The 27101-nt window shown below is 35.6% G+C and overlaps 3 protein-coding genes across 3 annotated transcripts; all 3 read right to left on the bottom strand.

The window, feature by feature from the left end:
- Positions 1–586: 586 nt before the first annotated feature.
- On the bottom strand, positions 587–1144 carry LOC109156254 (zinc finger protein ZAT11-like). Its single transcript, XM_019304112.1, has one exon. The coding sequence runs from the start codon at positions 1142–1144 to the stop codon at positions 587–589; it is 558 nt and encodes a 185-aa protein (XP_019159657.1).
- Positions 1145–4939: 3795 nt separating this feature from the next.
- LOC109156432 (zinc finger protein ZAT11-like) lies at positions 4940–5730 on the bottom strand. Its single transcript, XM_019304299.1, has one exon. The coding sequence runs from the start codon at positions 5657–5659 to the stop codon at positions 5108–5110; it is 552 nt and encodes a 183-aa protein (XP_019159844.1). The 5' UTR covers positions 5660–5730; the 3' UTR covers positions 4940–5107.
- A 9600-nt stretch (positions 5731–15330) lies between these two features.
- Positions 15331–16079, bottom strand: LOC109156433 (zinc finger protein ZAT8-like). Its single transcript, XM_019304300.1, has one exon. The coding sequence runs from the start codon at positions 15972–15974 to the stop codon at positions 15444–15446; it is 531 nt and encodes a 176-aa protein (XP_019159845.1). The 5' UTR covers positions 15975–16079; the 3' UTR covers positions 15331–15443.
- Positions 16080–27101: the final 11022 nt, after the last annotated feature.

The following is a 27101-nucleotide window of genomic DNA, read 5'->3' as shown; positions in this document are numbered from 1 at the left end:
CTCTCGTTGTCGACTTCTCGCAACTTAGAGAGTGGGGGACTGATGATGGATATACTGGAAATAGCCCAATAATAATAGAGAGACTCGGGGTCCGAGTATGTATAATTACCCGAGCAACTCAAGAAGAGTCTCAAGCCCGGAGCCTGCCTCCGGGTCCAGAATGATAGGCCTTGACTTAGTCATATGGCCCATCGCATGGGCCTCGACTTAGTCTTATGGCCCACCGTGAAATTAGCGAGTTAGTTAGGATTATTTTGTATAAATAGGCATGCATTTGTCCTATTAAGACATTCTATCCCCATCTTCATCATTATCTTACATACTTTGTACTAAAACAAATATTGTAATAGCCTATTCACGGCATTTAAATACAATATACCGTCTTCGCGGCCTTTACGATATCGTTTCGTCCATTTATAACTCGTCTGTATTACATTCTTATCCGAATTTAATAATTCGGGCAACCAGGTTAATTAAATACATCAATAATATTAGGAGGAATGTACGTGAGTTGAAGGAATCAAAGAATGTCTACTATAATCCCAAGAATCAAAAGAATAAACTAACAAAAAAGAATTGAACAAATTCAAATGAAGCAACGTAAGACGGGAGTTGCCGGCGTCGGCGTCGGCGTCGTAGACTCTATCTTCAAATTAACATTCTCCGCCGGCGTCAAGTTGAGATCCAAATTTAATCCAAATCCAAAAATTCTCTTGCTACTAGTCGTCCTCTTCAAAACCGGAACTGCCATCGCCATCGCAATCGCTGGCGGCTTCTCAAACCCTTCCTTCATCATGGCCGCCCGGTATCTCCTCATGTGCCCACCCAACGCCTGCCCCATGGCAAACTCAAGCCCGCATATGGAGCAGCGGTGCATCTTGGGCTTCTCCGGCGAACTCGCTTGCTCTCCGGCCGCCGGAGCCACCAACTTCGGCTTCTTGTGGCTCGCCCGGTGGCCACCCAACGCCTGGAACGACGGGAACTTCTTGTCGCACGTCTTACACTGGAAAGAACAGAGATCCTTCGACACCAACGACGGAGAAGAAGAAGAAGAATTCCGGCCAACGTGCGCCAGAAGCATGAGGCAGTTCGCCATGGCCTCTGCCTCGACGCCGGCGTACTCTCTGCTTCTTTTCATGAGCATTGTCGTACTGGGACTAAAGCAAAACTTGAAATTGAATGACGATTTCTCTGTGTTTTTCGGATGATGAGAGTAGAAATGTGAGAGATGATGGTTGAGAGATGGAGTTTGGGGTTTCTTTATATATGGGTCGCCGGCGAATACGTATGTGAATAGATCAGAGAAGCTGACTTCAACAATTGCGTGTAGTATTAATTTGGCTTTTGCACGTGGAAGGTCTATCGTTTTTAATTTTCACAGAAAGTCAACAGTTTAAAAGTCGCCAGTCGTATCCTTTCCTTTTCATATTCCGAGTGCCTTAAACAATAATTAAAGAGATAAGGAGCAAATAGACCCTTCTACTATATATCAAAATGTAATTAGACTTTTGAATTAGAAAAACATTTAATTAAATGTGTTAATTGTACATTTTTAACAAGTGTCAGGGTGGAATTGAATGTTGTTTTAGTTCCAGGGTCTAATTGTATTTTGACACATAGTTGGAGGGCTTTGACTCTTATCCCGATTTTAAATTATAAATTTAAAATATATATTGTATAGTAGAGGTGGTCAAATCGCGGGTCTGGGCTAGTCTCGTGCCAGTCTGAATCAAGTCTGGGCTTAGATTAGCACTGATCAAGACCTACTATGGACTTGGGCCCAGGCCTCTTGTGGGCCAGTCCCGGGTTAGGCCCATAATTTTTTTTAATTTACTTTTATAAAAATTGTTTATAAATTATTTCTTTTTTCCTTTTATTTGAAATGAAATTTAAACCATTGACCGCATGATTAACAACGAATGTTCTTACCACTTAAACTACTTCAATCTTTAGATATAATAGAGTTAATACCCAAAATAGTCCATCGACTATGTCGTAATTACCAATTTGGTCCTCGACTATCATTCTTACCCAATTAAGTCCTCAACTATACAATTTTTTACCCAATTTAGTCCTTTATCAATTTGACTGTTTGTTGACTGTAAAAAGTGGAAATAAAGTTGTAATTTTACAAGTTTTCTCCTTCCTCCTCATTTAGCAGCGCCAAACCATGTAGCAATAAGCTCCGGTTGGGTTCTAAACATGTCAGTATCGAAGTAGTGGTTATGCATCGGATAGCCCATGAATTTGATTTCCAACGATTTTTTGACGATCGAAATCTGATCGGAGTGTATTGCTGCATGGTTTGGCGCTGCTAAATGGAGAAGAAGGAGAAATCTTGTAAAATTATAATTTTATCTCGACTTTTGACAGTCAACAAACAGTCAAATTAATACAGAGGACTAAATTGGGTAAGAATTGTATAGTTGAGGACTTAATTGAGTAAAAGTTACATAGTTGAGGACTTAATTGGGTAAGAATGGTAGTTGAGGACCAAATTGGTAATTATGACATAGTCGAGGGACCATTTTGGGTATTAACTCGATATAATAATACAAGTTAATATATATATATATATATATATATATATATATATATATATATATATATATATATATATATATATATACACACATACTCACAGGCAATTTTTCAAAGTTAATATTTTTGTTTAAAATAATATTTTAACTATTAATTTTAAAATAAAAAAAATTAATATGACGACTTTCTACAAAAATTAAAAATTTATAAGACTTTAATAACATTTGAACTTGTAATATTAAAATTTTTCATAAGACTTGTAATATTATTTGATAACTTATAAATATTATAAAGTGTATTATAATTTATAAAGTCCGTGCTAGATTTGGTCCCAGCTTGAGTCGTGCCCGGGCTGGTTAGCGACCAAGGTCGTGCCCGGACTCCGGGCTATTTTTTATAGAACCTAGGTCGTGTCCGGAGTAAACTCTGATCTATAAGCCGGTTCAGATTTGGGCTAAGCCCGGTGAAGCCGAGGCTTGCTTTTTTCGGGCCAATTCAAGGCAGGTTCGACTTTAAACCGGCCCCTAGCCACCTCTATTATATAGTAAGGGAATGGTCAAATAATTCCGGTTCTAACTATATTTAAAAAAAATGTTAATTGCACATTCGGATTATAAAAAATTTTATTATCTATTAAACTTTTTCAAAAAGTACAATTAATGTAAGTGGTGCATGATTCTCGTATTTAATTAAATTTCACAAGTTTAATTTTTATTAATATTCTCTTGGTCGACTCCGTTGTCCAGGGTATTATTAGGGCGCTTATATTTACCACTCTTGTGTAGTTTGCAAGCTATTACACAGTAGTAGAGTTTACCTATTCTAGTGCAAATATTCGAGTAGTAGTTGCAAATTTCCCTTGCTCGTTACCAAAAAAAAAAAAAAAAAAAAAAAAAAAAAAGAAAAGCAAAAAAAAAAAAAGAGTGCAATTAGAACATTCTTACATGTAACGTGCGTGGTTTTCCTTCTTAAGGTGCATGATTTTTGTGCTTAAGGTGCGTCAGTTGTTGAAACTTAAGGTGCGTTGACCTAAAAGTTTAAGTGCGTGGTTTTCTTTCTTAAAGTGCGTGATTTTCCTTCTTAAGGTACGTGGTTTTCCTTCTTAAAGTGCGTCGTTTGTGTATTTAAGGTGCGTCGATCAATTGTTAAAACTTAAGGTGCGTCGCCTAAGGCTTTCGGTGCGTTGTTTTCTTTTTTAAGGTGTGTCAGCCTAAACCTTTAGGTGCGTGATTTTCCTTTTTATGGTGTATTATTTTCCTTCTTAAGTGCTTTGTTTTTTCCTTCGTAAGGTGCGTTGTTTTTCATCTTAAGGTGCGCCATTTTTGTAGTTTTTGTTTTATAATCAGTAGAGTGAATTATGGTGGAGTTGTTATCTTTGAAGTACGTAAGCATGAAGGAGATTGATGCAGGATGGACATTTTTTTTTATAAAATAAAAAATAAAAATAATTGATTTGAGCTGTTGATCTAGATTTGATCAACGGCTCAGATCTAATATATATATATATATATATATATATATATATATATATATATATATATATATATATATATATATATTGAAAGGTTCCCGTGCGGTTAAATGCTTCCCGTGCGGATGTGCGGTAGATTAATGTGCGTGAGATTTGTACTCAATGTGCGTGAGTGTTGTGTTTAATGTGCCTGAGATTTGTACTTAATGTGCGTGAATATGTAAAATGCAGCAGAAAATATTGATGTCAGTTTCTTCCCCATCCCCAGTAGCCATTTGCCCCCTCCCTGTTAATGATGATGTGGAGGCGAGCTATGGTGGTTAAGAATTATCGGAATAATACAACAGAAATCCACACTTAGCTGCTGTGCAAATTTTACTGTGCGTACGTCATTTATATAAACATTCAACTGCATTGAAGGTAGCTGATAATCCAGAATTCATGGCCAAATTGAAGGAAGAAGTAACAAGAAGCTTGGGCGTTAATGTGCTTGAGTTTCTGTTCTGCTTCCTTATGAGCTAGTAATTCTGAAATACTCACGCACATTAAGCACAAATCTCACACACATTACACACAATACTCAGGCACATTAAATAAAAAACTCACACATATTAACATGACGCACATTAAGTACAAATCTCAGGCACATTGAGTACAAATCTCACGCATATTAAGTATAAACCTCACGCACATTAATCCACCACACATCCGCACGGAAAGCCACGAATGCACCTTATCCCTTCCCTATATATATATATATATATATATATATATATATATATATATATATATATATATATATATATATATATATAATGTAATATACCTTCATACTGCAATACTCATACTGCTAAACTTGACCAAAACACCAAAATTAAAATTTGCATGCTATGGTTCATTAGCACAAATGATGAGTGACATCTCATCAAATCAAACTTCGAAATTTAATTTATGTCAAATAGTTAGTAAAAATAAAACAAAAAATAAAATATAAGATTAGGAGGAATGTATGTCTACACATATTTGAAGGAATCAAAGAATGTCTACTGTAATCCCAAGAATCAAAAGAATAAACAAAAAAAGAATTGACCAAATTCAAATGAAGCAACGTAAGACCGGAGTTGCTGGCGTGGTCGACTCTATCTTCAAATCATCATTCTCAGCCGGCGTCAGGTTGAGATCCAAATTTAATCCAAACCCAAAAATTCTCTTGCTACTAGTCGTCCTCTTCAACACCGGAATCGCCATCGCCATCGGAATCGCCGCCGGCGGATTCTCAAACCCTTCCTTCATCATGGCCGCCCGGTGTCTCCTCATGTGCCCACCCAACGCCTGCCCCATGGCAAACTCAAGCCCGCATATGGAGCAGCGGTGCATCTTGGACTTCTCCGGCGAACTCTCTTGCTCTCCGGGCGCCGGAGCCACCAGCTTCGGCTTCTTGTGGCTCGCCCGGTGGCCACCCAACGCCTGGAACGACGGGAACTTCTTGTCGCACGTCTTACACTGGAAAGAACAGAGATCCTTCGACGCCGATGGCGGAGAAGAAGAAGAATTCCGGCCAACGTGCGCCAGAAGCATTAGGCAATTCGCCATGGCCTCTGCCTCGACGCCGGCGTACTCTCTGCTTCTTTTCATGAGCATTGTCATACTGGGACTTGAAATTGAATGAAGATTTCTGTGTGTTTTTCGGATGATGAGAGTAGAAATGTGAGAGATAATGGTGAGAGATGGAGTTTGGGGTTTCTTATATAAAGGTTTCTTATATAAAGGTCGCCGGCGAGTACGTATGCGGATAGATCATAGAAGCTGACTTCAACAATTGCGTGTAGTATTAATTTGGATTTTGCACGTGGAAGGTTTATCCCTTTTTAATTTTCAGAGAAAGTCAACAGTTTAAAAGTCGCCAGTCGTATCCTTTCCTTTTCATATTCCGAGTGCTTTAAACAATAATTAAAAATACGGCATGTTTTGTTCCAACAATGAGATTTTAAATTATAAATTTGAAATATATATTGCCCCTATTTGGTAAAGGGTTGTTAGCTAATTGGATTAATTAAAAAGTATAATTAGTTACGTTGATAACATTAGTCAATGGTAGAAAATTGTTTGGTAAATTAGCTGTTAGCTGATAGCTGTTTGATAATTTTTTTTCTCAAAAAGTTAATTGAAAAAGTTTTTTTGAGTAACTTTTTGAATTTTAGCATTTTGAAGTTATAAAATATTAATTAACCAAACACCTATATTAATTTTTTAACCAAATCAAATAATTAATAATGGTCAAATAAGTTAAAATTGACAGATAAGCTAACTATTTTACCAAACAGGGTCATTATATAGTAAGGAAGGGTCAAATAAGTCCGGTCCAAACTAATTAAGAAAAGTTAATTGCACATTTAGATTATAAAAAATTTTATATTAGCTATTAAACCTTTTCAAAAAGTAGAATTAAGATGAGTGGTGCATGATTCCCGTATTTAAATGTCACACGTTTAATTTTTACTAATATTCTCTTGGTCGACTCATTGTACAAGGTATTCTTAGAGTGATTTACCACTCTTGTATAGTTTGCAGGCTATTACATAGTAGTGGAGTTTACCTAATTTAAATATTTGAATAGTAGCTGCGAATTTCCCTTGCTCGTCACAAAAAAAAAAAAAAAAAAAGTACAATTAGATCTAGAAAATTCTTACATGTAACTTACATGGTATTGCATGTTATATTGGTGTGATTTCTACATGTAATCTTCTTTGTATACACGGATGCCACATCACTTGTAACTTTCTTCAATTTTATTTCAATAAAGAAAAAGTTTAAAAAAAAAAATTAAAATAGTATATTTGACATCCATATAAACAAAGAAAATTACGTGTAGAAATCACATCAATATAACATGTAATAATAGTTAAAAAATATTCTAATTGTACTTTTTAAAGAGTTCAAAAGCTAGAATATAAAAATTTTTGTAGTTCGAGGATGTAATTAACTTCTTAAAAAATAATAATTTGGGAGTTCAATTTATTTAACTCTTTTCTCAATTTAGTAATTTAGTAAAAATAAGTCATGTGTGAAACTATATATATATATATATATATATATATATATATATATATATCATGTAATGCTCTTTAGTTAAAATGTAATAATTTTTCACATATTCATAAAAAGTATTACATTTTAGCTATAGAGTATTACATACTCATTTAGTAATTAGAATAAGTTTTAATAAAAGTATCAAATCATCGATGATTAATTAGAATTAGAAGAAATATATATTAATTAATTACAAATAAATATATAAATTATAAGTTTTGTATAAGACCGTCTTATGTGTGAGACATATAATACATTTTAATTAACATATAATATTTTTTATGAATTCATTAAAAAACATTTTAACAAAAAAAATAAAAAATTATTACATGTCTCACGTGAGATGATTTTACACAAGACGTACTGATATATATAAAATATATAATACACAAAGGTCTCTATCATGTGTATGTATATATATTCCTTCAAATACAACTCTCTTATATTCTAAAGTACATGGTACTTAAATTAAATTGTGAAGCAAAATGTGGGTCTACACTTCTATTTCCAATCAACGGTATGTAAGCAAGTTTTGTGGTATAATTTGAACGAGTAATACTACACATACTTTCACATTCAACTTCACTGTTCACTTTCTATTTGCATATGACATTTTGATTCATTCAAAAAAATATGAATCCAGATTTTTATTACTTTCTTTTCATCGTCCTCCAATAAAATCAAGACATATAACATGAGATTTACTCTATTTGAACCACTTAAGGCATCATCAATATGCATGAATTTTGATGAGTTTTTGCAGAGATGACTAAGAAAGAGAAGGGAAAGAGAAGAAAAAAAGAAAAAGAAACTGCAAATAAAATAATGTGCTCAGCAAGCGCATGAAATCCAAGCGCTCGGCTGAACGCTTTTGGTGTGCATAATGCGCACCAGAGAACAATTTCACTGATTTGGTGAAATTTACACATCTGACGAAAATCAAAATCTTCCTACAAAAACTTAAATTACTATCTCTCTCCTCTTTCTCTTTCACATAGAATTATCTTTTCTTTAAAATTACCTCAAAGTCTCTATTTTTTTTTTAATTTTAGCAGTCAAATAAGAGCCGTCAGGTACGTGAGACCGCGTGTGGGGCAGGAAGTTAAAGACAAGTCGTACGATGTGAACTAAAATTAAAGTGACAGACGGCTTCCTGGATACTTCTAGAATGTTTCCGTGCATTTTCGTAACTGATTAAGTGCGAATTTAACACTCAGCAGACAGCTGGCACACGTTAATTGATTCATGCTCCGTAATAGATACAGTCACGTGCAGCGCAAGTCATTGCACATTTGCACTTATTTGGGCCTTGTGTGAACAGACACAAAATGTAATTCGGAAAAGACGCATCGCGTAAAAGTGTAAAACTATTGGTTGAAACTCTCATTACAATTGTCAGAATTTGATTTTAAATTTTTACCCACAATCTATCATTCAATAATAAATTGACAGGATGTTTGGTTGGGGTGAATTTAAATTTTATTCCCACTTAATTTTCACATAATTTTAAAGTTCATAAAATTTTTTAGTTTGATTGGAAGGAATTACAATTCCATGGAATTTCAATTCTCCCATTTTCATGGAATTAAAATTTCATGTCACTCTGAGATTTTAATTTCTGGAATTTTAGGAAGAAAAAAAGCTAATGATGAGTCAAAATTATCCCTTTATTTTTTGTTTAAATCTAAATTTAATACCACAACAACAATGGGCATTTTGGACTTTATACCACTTATTCCCTTTCAATTCCCATATACCAAACGTTGAAATTGAAATTCTCAGTAATTCTATTCTTGTAAACCAAACACTGGAATTTAAATTCCCACTTTATTCCCAGTAATTTATCTCCATTGGAATTGCAATTCCTTTCCTACGTAATTCCCCCACCAACCAAACGCCCTGTGAGTTGTTGGTGTGGGTTCACTCATTTAATTTATAAAATATGATTGATATTCTAGAAAAAGATTATTTTATATTTGTAAATCAATTAGATTTGTGTGAAATTGTTGATCATGTGAGACATGTATTGTTTTTTATTTTAAATTTTAATTTTTCTGAATGTGTGATACATTTTTTTTGGACCAATAAAAAAGTATAATATTTTTGTTAAAATGTATTAAATGTCTCAGGTGAGATAGTTTTACACAAAGTTTTGCCTTTGTAAATATATTTTATCTTCGGGAATAATATTTCCACAAAGAAAATGCTACATTGCAAGGAAGATAGTTATTTTAATAAAGCGAAAACGCAACTTTATTTCCTTATATACCTCCACATTTTGGAGAAACTCACATAACTACCAATTGTTGGACTTGCCTTTTCGGCCTTCGTCCAACAATTTCAGCACTAGTCAGTCTGGGACTTGAACTTTTGACATGATTCTGATACCACTTCTTAAAATTAAGCATTTACTACTACGCCAAAATCTATAGTTCGTAAACAAGACGTAATTTTATTTCTTTATACGGTACGTCGGTACCGTAACATTTTCGAGAGGTAAGGTACTGGACTTGTTTCTATTACCTTCATCCAACAATCCCCTAACCCCCAATTGCTAAACTTGGCCATTCACGGTCCTCAAAGAACCTAATAATAGAAAAAAATATATATATAAGATTTCAATTTTTTCCCAATAATATATCCTTATAGAATAAGATTATATTCTCACAAATTTTACTTCAAGAATTAAACATGTTGTATTTTAGTTAATGATCCCGAAATTAGAGACGAATTACACTTAATATCAAGTAACATACTTGCCCAACCACACCATCCACATTTACTAGATGAAAAAACAAATATATGCCTTGAAATGGTTATTGGAGTAAGTAAAGTATTGAAAAATTATGAGTTTAATTTTTACTAATATTTTATTTAATTTACCATTAATTTTATGTGTAATTTTGGATTGCGTCCTATTACACAAGAACGACTTTTAGCTTCTATGCTCCCTTAATTTGACAACATGAGAAACCCAACAAACAGACAAACGTGTTTAAGAGTAGAAAGTTTGGGTAAAACATTTGTGAAACATCATAGAAATTTCCGGAAAGTGGTATTTATCGTTTAGGAATTCACTGGCAAGGCACTACGAACACTAGTTGTTTCTTAAACAAGTTACGCGGCTACGAGTCGTAGTTTGGGAGTGAAGTGAAGCTTCGTGTTTCACATGATGCAGGTAGAATTGGTTGACCATAACTTACTATTTCAGAATCTATAATCTTCGATGCAGAGTATGTATCTATGCAATAGAAATGGTTTGAATAATATAATAATATAATGCCCCTGCTTTTTGACATGAAAAATTCAATTTTTCCACCTTAAAACACTTTAGACTAAACCTTCTAAATTTGATAATCTTGTATGGAAGAAATTAAACTTTGGTCAAACTGCTTAAAATTTGATAATTTCATATTAAATTCGATGTTTTGATGCAAATTTGACAAATTCTGCTATTTTGTTTAGAAAAAAAAAAAAGACTGAGCTTGATATATATATATATATATATATATATATATATATATATATATATATATATATATATATATATTGCAAGGCAATGAAACATTAATCCTAGTTAGTAATTCCCACTCCAACAACCATATCTAAAAATACTTAAATTTTTCAACCACCAAAAAGTGGTTAGAAATCAAGTGTGTTTAATTTAACATCAATTCTGATCACTTTTGACATTTGCATAACTTTTTGCTAATTTTAATTTGACCACCAAGCAATAATGTGGTTGAAATTTTAAACCACTTTTTTTGTGGTCAGAAATTTTAACCGCATAAAGTATAAAAATGAACGCTAATGTTTCGACCACTCGTGGTCTAAACTATAACTTAAAAAAAAAATAAAAATATGCATGATTATAAATAAAAAGAAATATAACAATCATACAACAACAACAACAACAACAACAACAACAACAACAACAACAACAACAACAATAATAATAATAATAATAATAATAATAAAATCTTTTTATCATTCATATAATCATATATGCTCGCTGGATTTCTCAACTTGAGAAACCCAACAAAACTGTTTACTTCTCAAGTTGAGAAACCCAACTAGTTGGTTTTTGGCGGAAGTCCTTCAATCATTATTGTGTGGACTATGTGTGGATCATATTTTGTCTATTGTAAAATAATGTACATTCAGTACAAAAATAATATACATTTAGTATATTAAAAATGTACTTTTTGTTATGGTCCACATAACATTGTGTGGACCATGCATGGTCCCGAAGTCCTTTTCCCCATATATATATATATATATATAGGGAATGGTTCAGGTGCGGGTATAGCTTCTCGTGCGGTTGTGCGATTAACTCAAAAAGATGCACCTTAAGCATTAAAATGACACACCTTAAGTACACAAGCCACACACTTTAAGTACACAAACAAAGCACCTTAAGAACACAAACAACACACCTAAAGTTTTAAAGTGGCACACCTTCAATTCAGTATACAAACTACGTACGCACCTTAAGCACACAAACAAAGCACCTTAAGAACACAAACCACGCACCTAAAGTTTTAAAATGGCGCACCTTAAGTTTCAACAAAGAACGCACCTTAAGGGGATGCTTGGTTCATGGAAAATGTTTTCCAAAGAAAAATATTTTCCAAGTGGAGGAAAATGTTGTTTTCTGATGTTTAGTTCATGGAATTCATTTTCCATTTGAAAATGAATTCCTAAAATTTGAGGAAAACAAAATCCTTGGTTGGACCAAGGATTTTGTTTTCCATGGGAGATAGGAAGAAAATGTGATATGGATTACCAATTTTACCATTGTTTTCTTTTTTAATTATATTACTCTTATTAATTTGTAGGGGCTTATAGGTCTTTATACTCGTTATTCCTTACAATTCCAAATCTAACCAAACAATAGAATTAGTATTCCCAGTAATTCTTTTTCCACCAACCAAACAATGAAATTCATTTTTCTAGTAATTGTTTTTTCATGGAATTTCAATTCCACTTCCCTTAAAATATTTTTCCCGAACCAAACGAGCCCTCAGAAGTAAAACAACGCACCTTAAGAAGGAATACCACGCACCTAAAGCTTTAAGCTGACGCACCTTAAGTTTTAACAACTGACTCACCTTAAGCACACAAACCACGCACCTTAAGAAGGAAAATCACGTACCTTAAATTTGACCTAGATGCAAAAAGACCAAATTGCCACCACATTTTTTTTTTAATCATTGTTAATCCTAAACGTTGATTTAAGCAATATGAATGGCTCAGATTTAACCGCACAACCGCACGGGAGACAATCAACCGCACGAGAACTGAATATATATATATATATATATATATATATATATATATATATATATATATATATATATATATATATATATATATATATATATATATATATATATATATATATATATTCCGTAGTATGTATGTGTGAATCCACATTATTTGGGCCAGTGTGCACACGCCCATGAACGACAGTACACACAGGCGGACACAACACACAAAAACATAAAAACTATTCACAACCTTAGATATCCAAAATCTAACGATCTAGAAATGTCCACACGTTTGTATTTTAAGCCATGTTTTTACATGAACATAATTCTATATATATATATATATATATATATATATATATATATATATATATATATATATATATATATATATATATATATATATATATATATAGAATTATGTTCATGTGCGGTAAAAGCTTCCCGTGCGGTTGACGGCTCAAATCAATGAAAATTAAAAAAAAAAAACGTGTGTTTGGAAGAAACGAGCTAAAAATGGTGCACATTAAGTGATAGAAACACGCACCTTATGTATTAGAACAACGCACCTTAAGTGTTATAACAACGCGCCTTAAGTGCTAAAATGACGCATATTAAGTTTTGTTCAAAAGTTTTGTTCTTGAGGGTCTGAACCACCCCTCAGTTCAAAAGTTTTGTTTTTCTTGAGGGTCTGAACTACCCGTGACTCAGAGAATGGTGAGCGAAGAAGAAACATGACGCACCTTATGTATTAGAATAACACACCTTAAGTGTTATAACAATGCACCTTAAGTTTTGTTATTGAGGGTTTGATCCACCCCTCCGTTCAAAAGTTTTGTTCTTCTTGAGGGTCTGAACCACCCCTCAGTTCAAAAGTTTTGTTCTTCTTGAGGGTCTGAACTATCCGTAACTCACAGAGAATGGTTCGCGAAGAAGAAACATGACCCACCTTAAGCACAAAACCCACGCACCATAAGCACAAAACCTACACACCTTAAGCACAAAACTCACGCACCTTAAGTTTCAAAAACTATTCACATTAAGCACCAAACACACGCACCTTAAGCACAAAACTCACGCACCTTAAACACAAAACACACGCACCTTAAGCACAAAACTCACGCACCTTAAACACAAAACACACGCACCTTAAGCACAAAACTTACGCACCTTAAGCACAAAATTCACGTACCTTAAATTTGATCTTTTTGCAAAAATTACCAAAATTGCTACCGTTTTTTTTTTAAATTTTATTTTAAATTTTGTTAATCCTAGACATTAATTTAAGCAAAATAAATGGCTCTCCACTCCCCGCACAACCGCATTTGGGACTGCCACCCGCACCAATTTTAAGCTACAAATAAGCAAATAAGCTCTGTTTGATCAAATAAATGAAAGATTAAAATAATAGTTCATTTTAAAGTGCTATCTTAACTAGCGTTTCAAAATAAGTTCCTCATTTTTAACTTTTACTTTTTTTTTTTTTTTTTTATTTTTTTTATCTTTCTTAATTTACAAAAAATGACATCATCTATCCTTCATTAATCAAATTCCTAATATATTAGTTTATCCCTTTGTCTCTTTGTATTTATCAGCTTAGTAAACAATACTATAATTTCAATTAGTTAGCTTATTAGCTATTAACTTTTCAGTTAATTTTTCAATTGTGCGTGTCAAACAGAGCCTATGTCAAATTTAAAAAGATTATTTGCACAAAATTAAACCTTCAATAGAAGATAAAGGTTCAAAATTGTTACAAAATATAAATATTTGTAATGTTTCGAATTTAGTATACACAAAATATTTTACATTTTTAACTAATTTTATACACATATGTTCAAATCTAAGCTAATATATAAATAATTCAATATATTCATAAGGAATGATAAATAAATAAATAAATAAATAAATAAATAAATAAATATATATATATATATATATATATATATATATATATATATATATATATATATATATATATATATATATATATATATTAGTACTAAGTACTAACTTCAAAATTAAACAAACAAATTTAAATTTGTAGGAACAAATCTCCTATATTAACATGGAAGCCTAAAATTATAATAAAATATAAATATTTATTATATGTAATAGCTGTGGTTTAAATAAATTGGGGATGCCAGACATCAAACAATGTAAATCTACTCAAACTTATTGATCTTATATATTAGATCGAATCACTACTTTTAAAATTAATACATGCATAAATTTAGTAAGTCAAATCAATTGTCTTTTATGAATAAACAATAATTAAGTACCCTGCATTCAAAAAAAATAATTAAGTACCCTAATTGTACTATTTAATTATTTAAATTAGAAAACTAAGTGTACAAATAAAAATATATTATTTCCATGTCATCAAAACTTTCAATACAAACTCCTAAAATTGAATTGTTAGTTAGTCGGTGTTAGATAGGAATGAGTTAAGTCTTCAAAATTGTATATAAAATTAAATGTCAAATTTGAAAGGATTAATCACATTTGTGACAAATTAAAGCTTCAACTTTAAGGTGAAGCTTCCAAATTAATACAAAATAGAAATATTTAGATTGTTTTGAACTTACTATAAACAAAATAATCAATCGTTTTTGTTTTTTTTGTTTTTTTTTTCTGGTTGTTAATTTTGTACATGTCTAAATCTTCTCCCAAAAATGTTAAACTCCCAACCCCGATCAAAGAGCATATAGAAAGATTTAAATCACAGTGACAAGGTTGAATTCCCAATCCGACAAAACAGAACATATAAAAAGATTTAAATCACAGTAACAGAGTTAAATATCGGTGTGCATAAGAGATCTGTCCACTTTGAACATATATAAGTCTTATACTACCCCTGTCAAGATTCGAATCTTGATTTCTTTTTCCAAATACTCTAGCTCTATGAGCTAGTGAGTTAAGCCCCGTGTCACACAAGTTTAAATCTAAGCTAGCTAGTACATAACTAATTTCATTCCATATATGTATACTGATGAGCAAAAATGAGATGAATTCAATCAACAAATAATCTAATGAATTTACAACTCTGAATCATAGTACTAACTACAAAATTAAACAAACAAATCCAAAGTTATAGGAACTAATCTCCTATGTACAATGGAATCATTCTCTAGAAGCGTAAAATTCAAGTCAAACAAAACTTGCTGCTTCTCCTTCTTCTTAATCCCATCATCAGCGCTGTGCTCCTCGTTCTTCACCGTCGTCACTGTTAACAAATCTGGGGATTTGGATTTCTTGTCGTCACTATGTGATTGGTCGGAGCGATGTTTTCTCATGTGAACGCCCAAGGCCTGGCCGAGGCCGAATTCCAAGCCGCAGACCGGACATTCGTGTCGTTTCTTGATATTCACTACATTATTGTTGTCGATTTTGGGGCGCTTGTGGCTGGCCCGGTGGCCGCCCAGAGCCTGGAAAGACTTGAACTTCTTTTGGCAGGTCTTGCACTCGAATTCCCATTCTGACGGCGGCGTTTTCTCGCCGCCGCCGCCGCCTGCCGGACGGGAGAGCAACTCCAGACAATTCGCCATGGCCATCGCCTCCGCCCCCGCTGCTACTTCTTCTCTACTTCTCTTCAGCGTCATTATGTTATTTAGATCTGATCTGATGATTTCTTGGTTGTTGGGTGTTTACTTAGTATGGAGTTTGAGAAGGTTTTTTGAACTTAATTAGGTTGTAGCAAAGTGTACTTCCGTATATATAGGAGGGGGAGGCGTGTGGATCTTTGAGAGTGTTGCTAGTACGATGTAGAATTGCCTAGTATTGGATTACTTGTTGCCGAAGAAAAAACAAAGAAAGAAAAAGCAAAGTCAAAGGAAAATACAGCGTTACTTCCTTAATTATACAGATATATATTGCGGTTTGGAAGCTTGTGATGATGTAATTGACGTCACCGACTACGATTATGCCGCCTTAACTCTTTTTTTATTTTTATTTTTTATTTTTTATTTTTATTTTTTATTTTTTATTTTTTTAATATATATATTTTTTATTTTTTATTCCTCCGGCTAGCTACTCCAATATCGCTTCTTCTTCTTTTTTTAATCTTTTAATAATTTTTTCCGGTGGTTGTGATATGCAAGGGGTTGATATGATAATACGTTTCTTTATAAAAGTTGTGAACACGGCCATATCCTTCATTTTGAGAAATAAAAGATTAAGATTTTGTGATTACTATACTTTTAAATTTGTAATAATTATAAAATGAATTGAATAAGTGATTAAGATAAATCTTTACTTTTTACAAGAAAATTATGTTCCCATTTGATCCTTCTATCTATATATATATATATATAATACACCAATAGTTAATTAAGATATACACCATCAATGTCAGAAAATGCACCACAAAAAACGCACACAAATTAGGTACGTATCACCAACAACACACCATTAGGTGTGAGTAAAAACACCATACAGTGTTTGAAAATACACTATTGGGATTGGTGAGTTATATGGTATATTTTTTGGGTCTGTTGTGTATTTTTTGGTGTTTTTTTTTTTTTTTTACATTTTATTGTGGTGTGTTTCCCTTACACTGTTGGTGCATGTTGTTTACACTGTTGGTGTATTCTAAAATTTCGTCACACGACCACACCTAACAACATGACCACATATGAGCATTATTATATATATATATATATATATATATATATATATATATATATATATATATATATATATTCAAATGATAATTATACATTTTAATTCTTCTCCCAAATTGTGAGAATGTTATATTAATTTGGCTAATGGATAAGTGATTGCAATAACTAGCAAAATAAATGTAAATTAGAAAAATTATATATTGAATGAAAAAAGGTAAACTATACTCAACATGGTAGTTTAAGTGCTAAATGAGCTCTTTTTGTTTAGGAAAATTCTGGGATAATAATGTGTTCAATTCTCACAAGTGATTTCCCTTGGGCCGGCTCTTGAGTTGGGTGGACTTGAATCATTAAACGGACAGAGAAAGACCCGAACCACCTTGTAGTTTACACCAAAAAGGTAAACTATAAAATAAAATAAAAAAGATGAAACTTTTCAAATTCACATCATGAGATACAACAATCATACTTAGGGATAGGGATGACAATGGGGCGGGACGGCCCCCGCACCGGCATTCCCAACCCACTCCCCGCATCCAACCTACACCCGCGCGGGTAATGAAATTCCTACCCTATTCGTGCTCCCGTGGGAATTTTGCGGGTGCAGATAATACCCAACCCGCAACTATAATTAGTAATATTGCACTTAAATCTTTTAAAAAATTTGTACTACAATTCTAATTATCACATTGATTCTTTTTATAAGTTTGAACATAACTCTTAATCTACAATTTTCTACAATTTTAATAAGAGCCAATAATGTTAGGCCCTTAACTGGAATAAAAAAATATCGGTCCTAATTGTTTCTTAAAATGAATGGTTCATATTATTTTGATTTTAGTATTTCTTAATGATTTTCCTTATTTACCCTTTATTATATTATTTTATTCCCTTAAATAACCTTAAATTCCGTTAGTATAAACTTTCTTAACGGAATATTCCGTTAACTATTTATTATTCTTAACTTACTCAATAATTTCTATAATAAAGGTGTTAGATTCGAACCTCATCCCAATTAGAGTTGGCATAATTGTTAAACATATACTACGAATATGTTAAAATGTATTAAAAAAATATATATAATACAAAATTTAACATAAACTTTGTTCAAATAATTAGTCCGACTAAATACATAACATTCAAAGTCAAGCATCAAAGATTATAAATCAAGAACTTTAAAATCATTTGATTTTTATGCATTTTTTTTTTAAATAGTGAATTCTCTCCCTGGTATCTAGGGTTTTCTTTTCTCTCTCCCTGGTATCTAGGGCTTTCTACGTAATCGGCCATTGGAACGTGCTTCTTCGCTTCGTGTGTATGTCCTCTCGCCATGGACGTTCAGATTATTATTGATAGCACCGCTGATATCATGCTGGAGGATGAGGACCTGGGGGTCCGGTTTGAGGAAGAGCCAACTGGCAGTATCGATCAGGCTGCGGAGCGTCGAACGTGGTCGATTGTAGGCCGATTTCTGACTGATCAGAATTTGAAGACTGAGATGATGAAGTGGGTTATGGCGTCTGCATGGCGTCCGTTAATGGGGATTGAGATTTCCGATGTTCAGCCTGGGCTATTTCTGTTTACTTTCTTCGATGACGCAGACTGGCGCCGTGTCCTGGATGAAGGGTCGTGGGCCTTCGAGAATGCAACGTTTCTTTGCCAGCCGCTAGAAGGGGATGATCATCCGGCACAGGTGGCTTTGAACACGGTGGATCTTTAGGTGCAGGTGTTCGACCTGCCAATCGGCTACCGCACAGAGAGAGTTCTGGAGAAGGTGGGCAATTTCATAGGGGTGTTTCTGCGAGTAGATGACCGGTGTTTTGTGAGACCCTGGACTGCTTTCTATAGGGTGCGAGTAACTCATGACATCTCCAACCCCCTAAAGTGTCGAATAAAGATGATTTTGCGCGATGGTTCTTGGGTTTGGGTCAACTTCAAATATGAACTCCTGCATATGTTCTGCTTCTTTTGTGGAAAGTTGGGCCACACAGATAAGTTCTGTTTAGAGGCACGACGTTCGCCATTGGAGCCAGCACAGTATCTTTATGGACCGGGAATGAGGGCGGGTGGGATGAACCCAACAAAGGAATTAGGGGATAAATGGTTCCAGCTTGGCCGGGAGAGCCGGCGTGAGATAGGTATGGCAGTGTACCAGCGGGGGGCGGACAGTCCGGGGACTGCGGCCTGGTACGGGGGGAGAAGCTGCGGTTGCGGGGCAGGGACGGTCGTCGGCGGCATCCGCCTTAAGTGTGGTGCCGGAAACCCCTGTTGCTGATTTGGTGGATGACGCCGTAGAGGCGGAGATGGGTGTACGGGCAGATCCCAAAAGGCGTAGGAGGGTTGATGGAGTGGAGTTGGATGGTGGAAAAGACATGCAGGTGGACTCTGGTTTTTAAAGTTTGGTGGGACCTGGGATCGGGCCCGCCGTTCCCAATGAGTACCTTGTTTTGGAACTGCCGTGACTTGGGAAATCCACGGACGGTTCGTGAGGTGGTGGACTTAGTGTCCAAGAAGAAGCCCGAGTTCGTGTTTTTTATGGAGACGATGGTAGATGGGAGTCATGCTGAGAGGCTTCGTCTAAGGTTGGGGTTTGAGGGGTGCTTTTGTGTGGATAGTGAGGGCCAGAGAGGAGGTATGTGTTTTTTGTGGTCGAAGAATAACTGTGCCAGCCTGATTAATTATTCACGCAACCATATAGACTTAGTGGTGTCGCTTCCAGATAGGCGACAATAGAGGCAAATTTGTTATTACGGGTTTCCACAGAGGGATAGGAGGAGGGCTGCATGGGAATTCTTGAGGTCTCTCAGGGGGGTGTCTGATCTTCCTTGGGTGGTTTTAGGTGATTTTAATGATTTGTTGATGCAGTTTGAGGAGAGGGGTAGGTTGCCGCACCCAGCTGGTTTGATAGAGGACTTTGGGGAGGCCTTAGATGACTGTGGATTAATGACGTTACCCATGATTGGTTACCCCTTTACGTGGGAGCGTGGAAAAGGGACTGCTCGCTGGGTGGAGGAGCGTCTGGATAGAGTGGTGGCAAACATGGATTGGCTAGAAGAGTATGATAAGGCAAGGTTGTTTAACATTCGTACTAACGCATCGGATCATACCGCGCTATTTCTTGATATTTATGGGGTGTCACATGCACCAAGGCAACAGGGTTTTCGTTTTGAGAATGCATGGCTTCTGGATGATGGGTGTAGGGAGGTGGTGGAGAGGGAGTGGTCTAGATCCCCAGGTATGGCTATGCAGGCAAGGTTGGACTCATGTGGACGGGGTCTCAAGAAGTGGGGTGGTTACCACTATCACAAGTTTGGTAAACGGATTGAGAATATTCAGAGGGAAATGAATGCGTTACGGGGTTGCCACGATCCTGCTTCTTTGGCACGGTTTAGGCTCCTTGATGACCGTTTGAGTCTGGTGCTCTCCCAGGAGGAGGCGTTTTGGAGGCAACGTGCAAAGCAGCACTGGCTTCAAGGGGCCGACCGGAATACTAAATTCTTTCACAAGTATGCTTCGTACCGGAAGAAGAATAATGTAATTCTGAAGTTGATGGATGATAGCGGTGTCTGGAGAGAGGGCAACGCATTGGACACGGTGGTCACTGCTTATTACAGGCAGATCTTTGCTTCAGGGGGGAGCCCTAGGGCTTTCAGTGTGGATACCATGCAGGCACGAGTGACCAGTGTTCAAAATGAGGACCTCCTACGTCTTTTCGAGCCTGAGGAGGTGCGGCGCGCGTTGTTTTCTATGGGCAAGGACAAATCCCCGGGCCTAGATGGCATGAATCCGGGCTTCTATCAGTCTTTCTGGGATATCATTGGTAAGGATGTTACTGATTTCGTTATTCATTGTCTTTCACAGTCATCTTTTCCTGCTAATTTGAATAACGCCAATATTGTCCTGATTCCAAAGAAATGTGTCCCTGTGTCTTTGTCTGATTTGAGACCAATAGGTTTATGTAATGTGTTGTATAAGATAATGACCAAAATGCTTGCGAATCGCATGAAACCGCTGCTTGAGGGTATTATTTTAGTGTCTCAGAGTGCTTTTGTACCTGGTCGATTAATCTCAGATAACATTCTTATTGAGTCTGAGGTTGGTCACTTTTTGAGAAGGAAACAGTTGGGGCAGGTTGGTTGGGCAGCCTTAAAACTGGATGTGGCAAAGGCATATAACAGGATGGAGTGGCCTTTTGTGCGTCAGATGATGCTTGGTTTGGGTTTTGATGACCGATGGGTCCAGCTTGTGATGATGTGTGTTCAGACAGTACGTTATAGGGTGCTGGTTAATGGAAGGCCTACCGAGGAGATAATCCCGAACAGGGGGCTAAGGCAGGGTTATCCCTTGTCTCCTTATTTATTCATTATATGTGCCGAGGGTTTATCTTTGTTGTTGCAGGACTCACAGTCCAAAGGACTAATTCATGGTTGTAGAGTGGCTCGGGGGGCGCCGCCTATCTCACACTTGTTTTTTGCAGATGACAGTATGCTTTTCTTTAAAGCTAATTTGCAGGAAACATTGGAGGTGAAGAAATTCCTGGGTGTATATGAGTCTTTTTCGGGGCAGGCGGTAAATTTTCACAAGTCTAGTATTACGTTTAGTAGTAATACTACTGTGGAGGATAGGGAGCTCGTTGCAGGTGCGTTGGGGGTTGGCCAGGCTGATGATTTTGACAAATATCTTGGTTTGCCATCAGTTGTAGGCAGAAACAAAAAGGCGGTCTTTGCCTATGTCGAGCAGAAGCTGAAGCAAAGGTTCGGTTCGTGGAATAAGAGGCTACTTTCCAGTGCTGGGAAGGAGGTTCTTCTGAAAAGTGTAGCTCAGGCTATGCCTACCTATACGATGACTATATATTTGCTCCCTAAAACCCTTTGTGCTGCTCTTGAAAAGTTGATGAATAGGTACTGGTGGGGTCAGAAAGGCTCTGAGAGTAGTATCCATTTGTTGGCCTGGGACAGAATGTGTGCACCTAAGAAGTTTGGTGGCTTGGGTTTTAAACACCTGCATGAGTTTAATCTAGCCTTACTGGGGAAGCAGGGGTGGCGTTTGCTAACGAAACGGGAATATCTTTTGGCTCAGGTTTTCAAAACCAGGTATTATCCTACAACTACTTTCTATGAAGCTACTATGGGTGGTAATCCAAGCTATGTGTGGAGGAGTATTATGGCTAGTCAGAATTTGGTTAAGTCTGGGTGCAGACAAAGAATTGGGAATGGCAGGAAAACTAAAGTTTGGTCATATCCTTGGCTCCCTGATGCACACGACCCCTATGTGGGTCCGAGTCAGCCGGGCTCGAACCAGGCTCTTCTGGTTTCGGACCTGATTGATAATATCTCAAATGGGTGGAACGATGCATTTATTCAACAAATTTTTGCCCCACGGGATGTTGCGCTTATAAAGCAGCTGCCTATCAATATGGACTATGAGGACATGTGGTATTGGGAAGGGGATTTAAGGGGTTGCTATTCAGTCAAGGATGGGTACAGAAGGTTGGGTGAGATAAATACCCCGTACTCGTTGGTTTGGGGAAGAATTTGGAAGCTCCAGGTACCCCCGAAATGGAAGAATTTCCTATGGAGAGCGCTATCAAACATCTTGCCTACTTTAGATAATCTGATTAAGCGTAGGGTGGACCTTGTTAATGTTTGCCCGTCATGCATGCTTTATGTTCTTGTTCTTTTGCTTCACATGTTTGGAATTTATCTCAACTGCCTATCCCCTCTTTTAACGGCAGGAGTTTTGTGCAATGGACGGAAGAATGGCTTGGCGACTCGGTGGGCTCTACTTAAGACACAAAGGGGCAGATTTGTGGTTTGTTATATGATGTTTGGGCGGCCAGGAATGCGGCAGTGTGGGAAGGCCATCTGCCATTACCACGCAAACTGCTTCACGGCAGCTTGGCTAGGTGGGAGGTGTGGGCGGCATGTGAGCAGCAGCACAACTGCTCTCACGTACGGCAAGCAGCGTCGGCCCCGACCCCAGTCCCCCCGTCAGCTGTTGGGGTCGTGTGCTATGTAGATGCAGGTTTCCACGGTCCACAACATGCAGCCACGTATGCGTTCATTGTACATGTGGCGAATGGTTCTTTTTTGGCAGTGGCGAATGACCCAATTACTTGCTCGTATAATCCTCTCTTGGCGGAAGCTCTGGCGATGTGTGAAGCACTATCGTGATTAAAAGATAACGGTTACACAGCGGTCACATTATACACGGATAGCTCGGTTTTGGTCTCTAGTCTAAGTCATGCTAGTTCTTTTCGAACCTACCTTGGTTTTGTTTTGCTTTCTTGTAATTACTTGTTTTCTTTCATGTCGAATTCGTTGGTTAGATATGTTGGTAGGGACGCTAATCGGGCGGCTCACACTCTAGCTAAGCATGTAAGTGCCAACTTGGCACGTTCAGTTTGGAGGGATGATCATCCTCTCTTTCTAGCGCTTGATATGGCTAATGCAATCTGATTCTTTTGGCTTTCAAAATTTTTTTTGATTTTTATGCATTAAAAAAAAAACAAATTTAGGTTAAGTATTTTTTTCTCGTTTAATTAATCTTCTTTTGATTATTTAGATCAGAACAAAACTTAATATTTCAATTATACTTTTGCATTATTGGTATGATTTAGGTCGTTATGGTATTAATATTTTTTTGTATGTATTTTTATAATATTACAATTATACATTACTTTACAAATATTATACTATTATTTTTTTATCGGACAAAATTGTTTTTACATCCTTGTAAGACCTGTATGACCTAACTACAAATTTGTTGATCATAAATCATAAATAAAATTACACCTGGACTCTAAAATGGTAGGACCATTTTTCAAATTAAAGAATTGACAATGTTGATATCCCACTGGCACCAATTGATCAAGTTTACACATCAGAATTTTATCAATGCAAGAAAACTTCTAAAGAAATTTGTATGTTTTTTTTTTTGAAATAAAAGAAATTTGTAAGTTAATTTTTACTATATCATTATAACAATATCTATTGTAAGTTTGTAACTATATATTTTGAATTATTTATTATCATCCTCTATTGACAAGAATTGTGCATTGACAAACTCCCAGAACAATTTGTCTCAATAACGAATGTAAATTTAAAAAAATCAATGATTTCATTATTGTTGATGAAAAGTATGTACGCCACTTTGTTACTCTTATTAAATTAAATAAATTAGTAGCTACAACAAAAAATTATACATATGCATTTAATTAATTTAGAATTAGATGTCTATAATGTCTTTATTTAAAAAAATTATTCATTATAAAAAAATTAAAAAGAGATATAATTTCATTAGTTATATTATCTTTATTTTCTACAATTCAAAGATTCATCACCTTAAAATTTATTAATTTATTATAATAACTACATTGTCCGTTGTCTTCTTTTTACATTATCTTGTAATTAAATATCAAAGTTATAATACAAAATATGTTATATATATTTATTTACCAAGTGTTTTATACAAATATAATAAATATTAATATTTTGTTCAATACTTTCACATGATAACCTACGACACACATCTCACAATGCATGAAACATATAGCGGAAAAACTACCACACTACCAAATATCAATAGGTGCTTGTAAGATAAAAAGTTAATAGTACAACTAATTAGATCTCATCATATACACAACAAGACAAATCTAAAGCTTCCTACACCATAATTTCATTGCATGATGAATCCATCTATGCTACCACCAGTAACCCAATTGCACATGACACACCAATAAAAAAAGAGAGCATGTACTGAAGATGAAAATAATGACAATGCTACCCAAAAGAGAATTAAGAAGAATTAGAGAAATTTAAACCAAAAGTAGTATTTATTTAGACTATCATTTTTAAACTAAGTATTTAGACCGACGTTATTACAAAGTTGCAAACATTTATTTTAGTGACAATATAATCAATCTCTCATATATTATGTTGCATTTATATATTTTAAATTTTAAATTACATATTTAAATAATCAAATTCAATATTTATCTACCTATGCATGAACATCTCCGATATAATATTGCATTGATATACTTTGAAATACTTATTTAAAAATAATCATTGGACATTATTCCATTCGCGCAAAGCGCATAAAAGAACTAGCAAGTTTAATAAGAGCCAATGATCTTAGTCTTTAATTGGAACTAAAATTATGTTGTTAGTATAAATTGTATTAAGTGTTTGCTCATTATGTTATTTGTGTTGTTCCTTTTTAATTGAGTTTTTTCTCAAAATGGTCCCTCGACTATGGCTCATTCTCAATTTTGCATTTCGACTTTCAATTGCACCCAATATGGTCCCTTAACTTTTAAAAACTACCCCAAATTGGTCATCCGTTATATTTTTCGTCAATTGGCCGTTAATGCTGGGGTAATTCCGTCCATTCAACCTAATATTAATGTTATTGTGGATTTTTCCCAATTTCTTCGCCGCTGACGGTCAATTCCGGTGGAAAAACCAAAGATCGCCGGCATGCACCATAGCCTCACCAACCACATCCACCGCTGCAACTACCGTGACCTCCAGCTCCGTCACTGTCATCTTCAAAAAAGACATCAGAACAGACAAAATTGATGAAATTATAAAGAAGCTCATTAAGAATGGCGAGCAACCAACGCAAGCAACAACGCTACCCTCCGTCTCGACTTTCATCCCCTTCCCTGGCTCGGTTTTCGCAGGTCAAGAAAACCAGACACCTCTAGCTTATTAGCCACTGCTATGTGCCGGAGAAGGACCAGCTAAAGGTCGCCGGTGTTAACCAGCGTCATCCCCGCTCGCTGCCTCGCCGGAAAGAAGCCAGAGGTCGACGCCACTGCTGTTCGAGTTGGTTTCTCCGTCTGATTGGTCGGACTCTGCAGCAGCGGTGGTTTCTGGCAGGAATCCTTCACCGTCTTTGGCCTATGTTCACGGGGGCAAGAGTGTTCAACATCGCAGCAAGAGTGTTCATGGCGGCTAGTTGGAGAGAGGTTTGCTTTGATTTGATGCCATAGCTTTTTAATTTTGCATTTCGATTTCCTAGAAATTAGTAATTTCATCAACTCTGTTGGGTGAACTTTTTTCTTGATTGTGATTTCAAGTGGTAAAAGTTTTTATTTTTCCTTGATTTTAGGTGCTAAAAGTTTTTTTATTTTTTTTCCTTGATTTTAGTTGCTCACTTCTATGTGTGTATGCATTAGTTCAGTTCTTGTCCTGTTTGGAGGAGCATCTTGAAATTTCCATGAATTTGGAAGTTTCTGGATTGAGTTATAGATAAACCTAAAGTGTTCACAGTAAGTAGCATGAATCTGTTGTGAGTAATGGTTGCTTGCTTCTATGCTGGACTGCAACTAGTCTAGAATCGTGAGAAAACTCATGTTTTGTGGCAGAAGAGCTGGGGACAACAGGATGAGCCCGCTATCTCGGAGCCCTGTGAGATCGAGCCAGGGAAGGAGATGAAAGCCACAATAATATTAATATTAGATTGAATGGACGAAATTACCCCCAACATTAACGCCCAGTTGACGGAAAATGTAACAGAGGACCTATTTGGGGTAGTTTTTAAAAGTCAAGGGACCACATTGGGTGCAATTGAAAGTCGAAATGCAAAATTGAGAATGAGCGATAGTCGAGGGATCATTTTGGGAAAAAACTCTTTTTAATTTTCATAAACAAAAAAACTAAGACAATTAGATATAATTCAATTGAATCCCTCAGACACTAGCCCATAAAAAAAGTTTAATTCATTATGCATTTTTAATTATAAAAGATACATAAATTTATATAATAAATAAATACTAATAACACAAGTGTGTGTCACTGCTGGAAATTATGTAATTTCCGACCACCTGAAAGTGATCTTAAATCAAGTCGAAAGCCTTGTTTCGCCCACTTTTGGTATCCGAAAAAACCTTTATTGCCATTTCCGACCACTTTTTGCTTTCGACTTGATTTAAGATCACTTTCAGGTGGTCGGAAATTCCATAATTTCCAACAGTGTGTGTGTGTGTATGTGTGTGTGTGTGTCTGTGTGTGTGTGTGTGTGTATAAGTGCGGGTGCGCGTGCGGGGACCCGTTTGAGTATACAAAATTCTCCCTATCCCTGCACCCATTACCCAAATTG

Source organism: Ipomoea nil, unplaced genomic scaffold (assembly GCF_001879475.1).
Source record: "Ipomoea nil cultivar Tokyo-kokei standard unplaced genomic scaffold, Asagao_1.1 scaffold2705, whole genome shotgun sequence".
Lineage (NCBI taxonomy): Eukaryota > Viridiplantae > Streptophyta > Magnoliopsida > Solanales > Convolvulaceae > Ipomoea > Ipomoea nil.
This window is presented reverse-complemented; position numbering and strand designations above follow the sequence as displayed.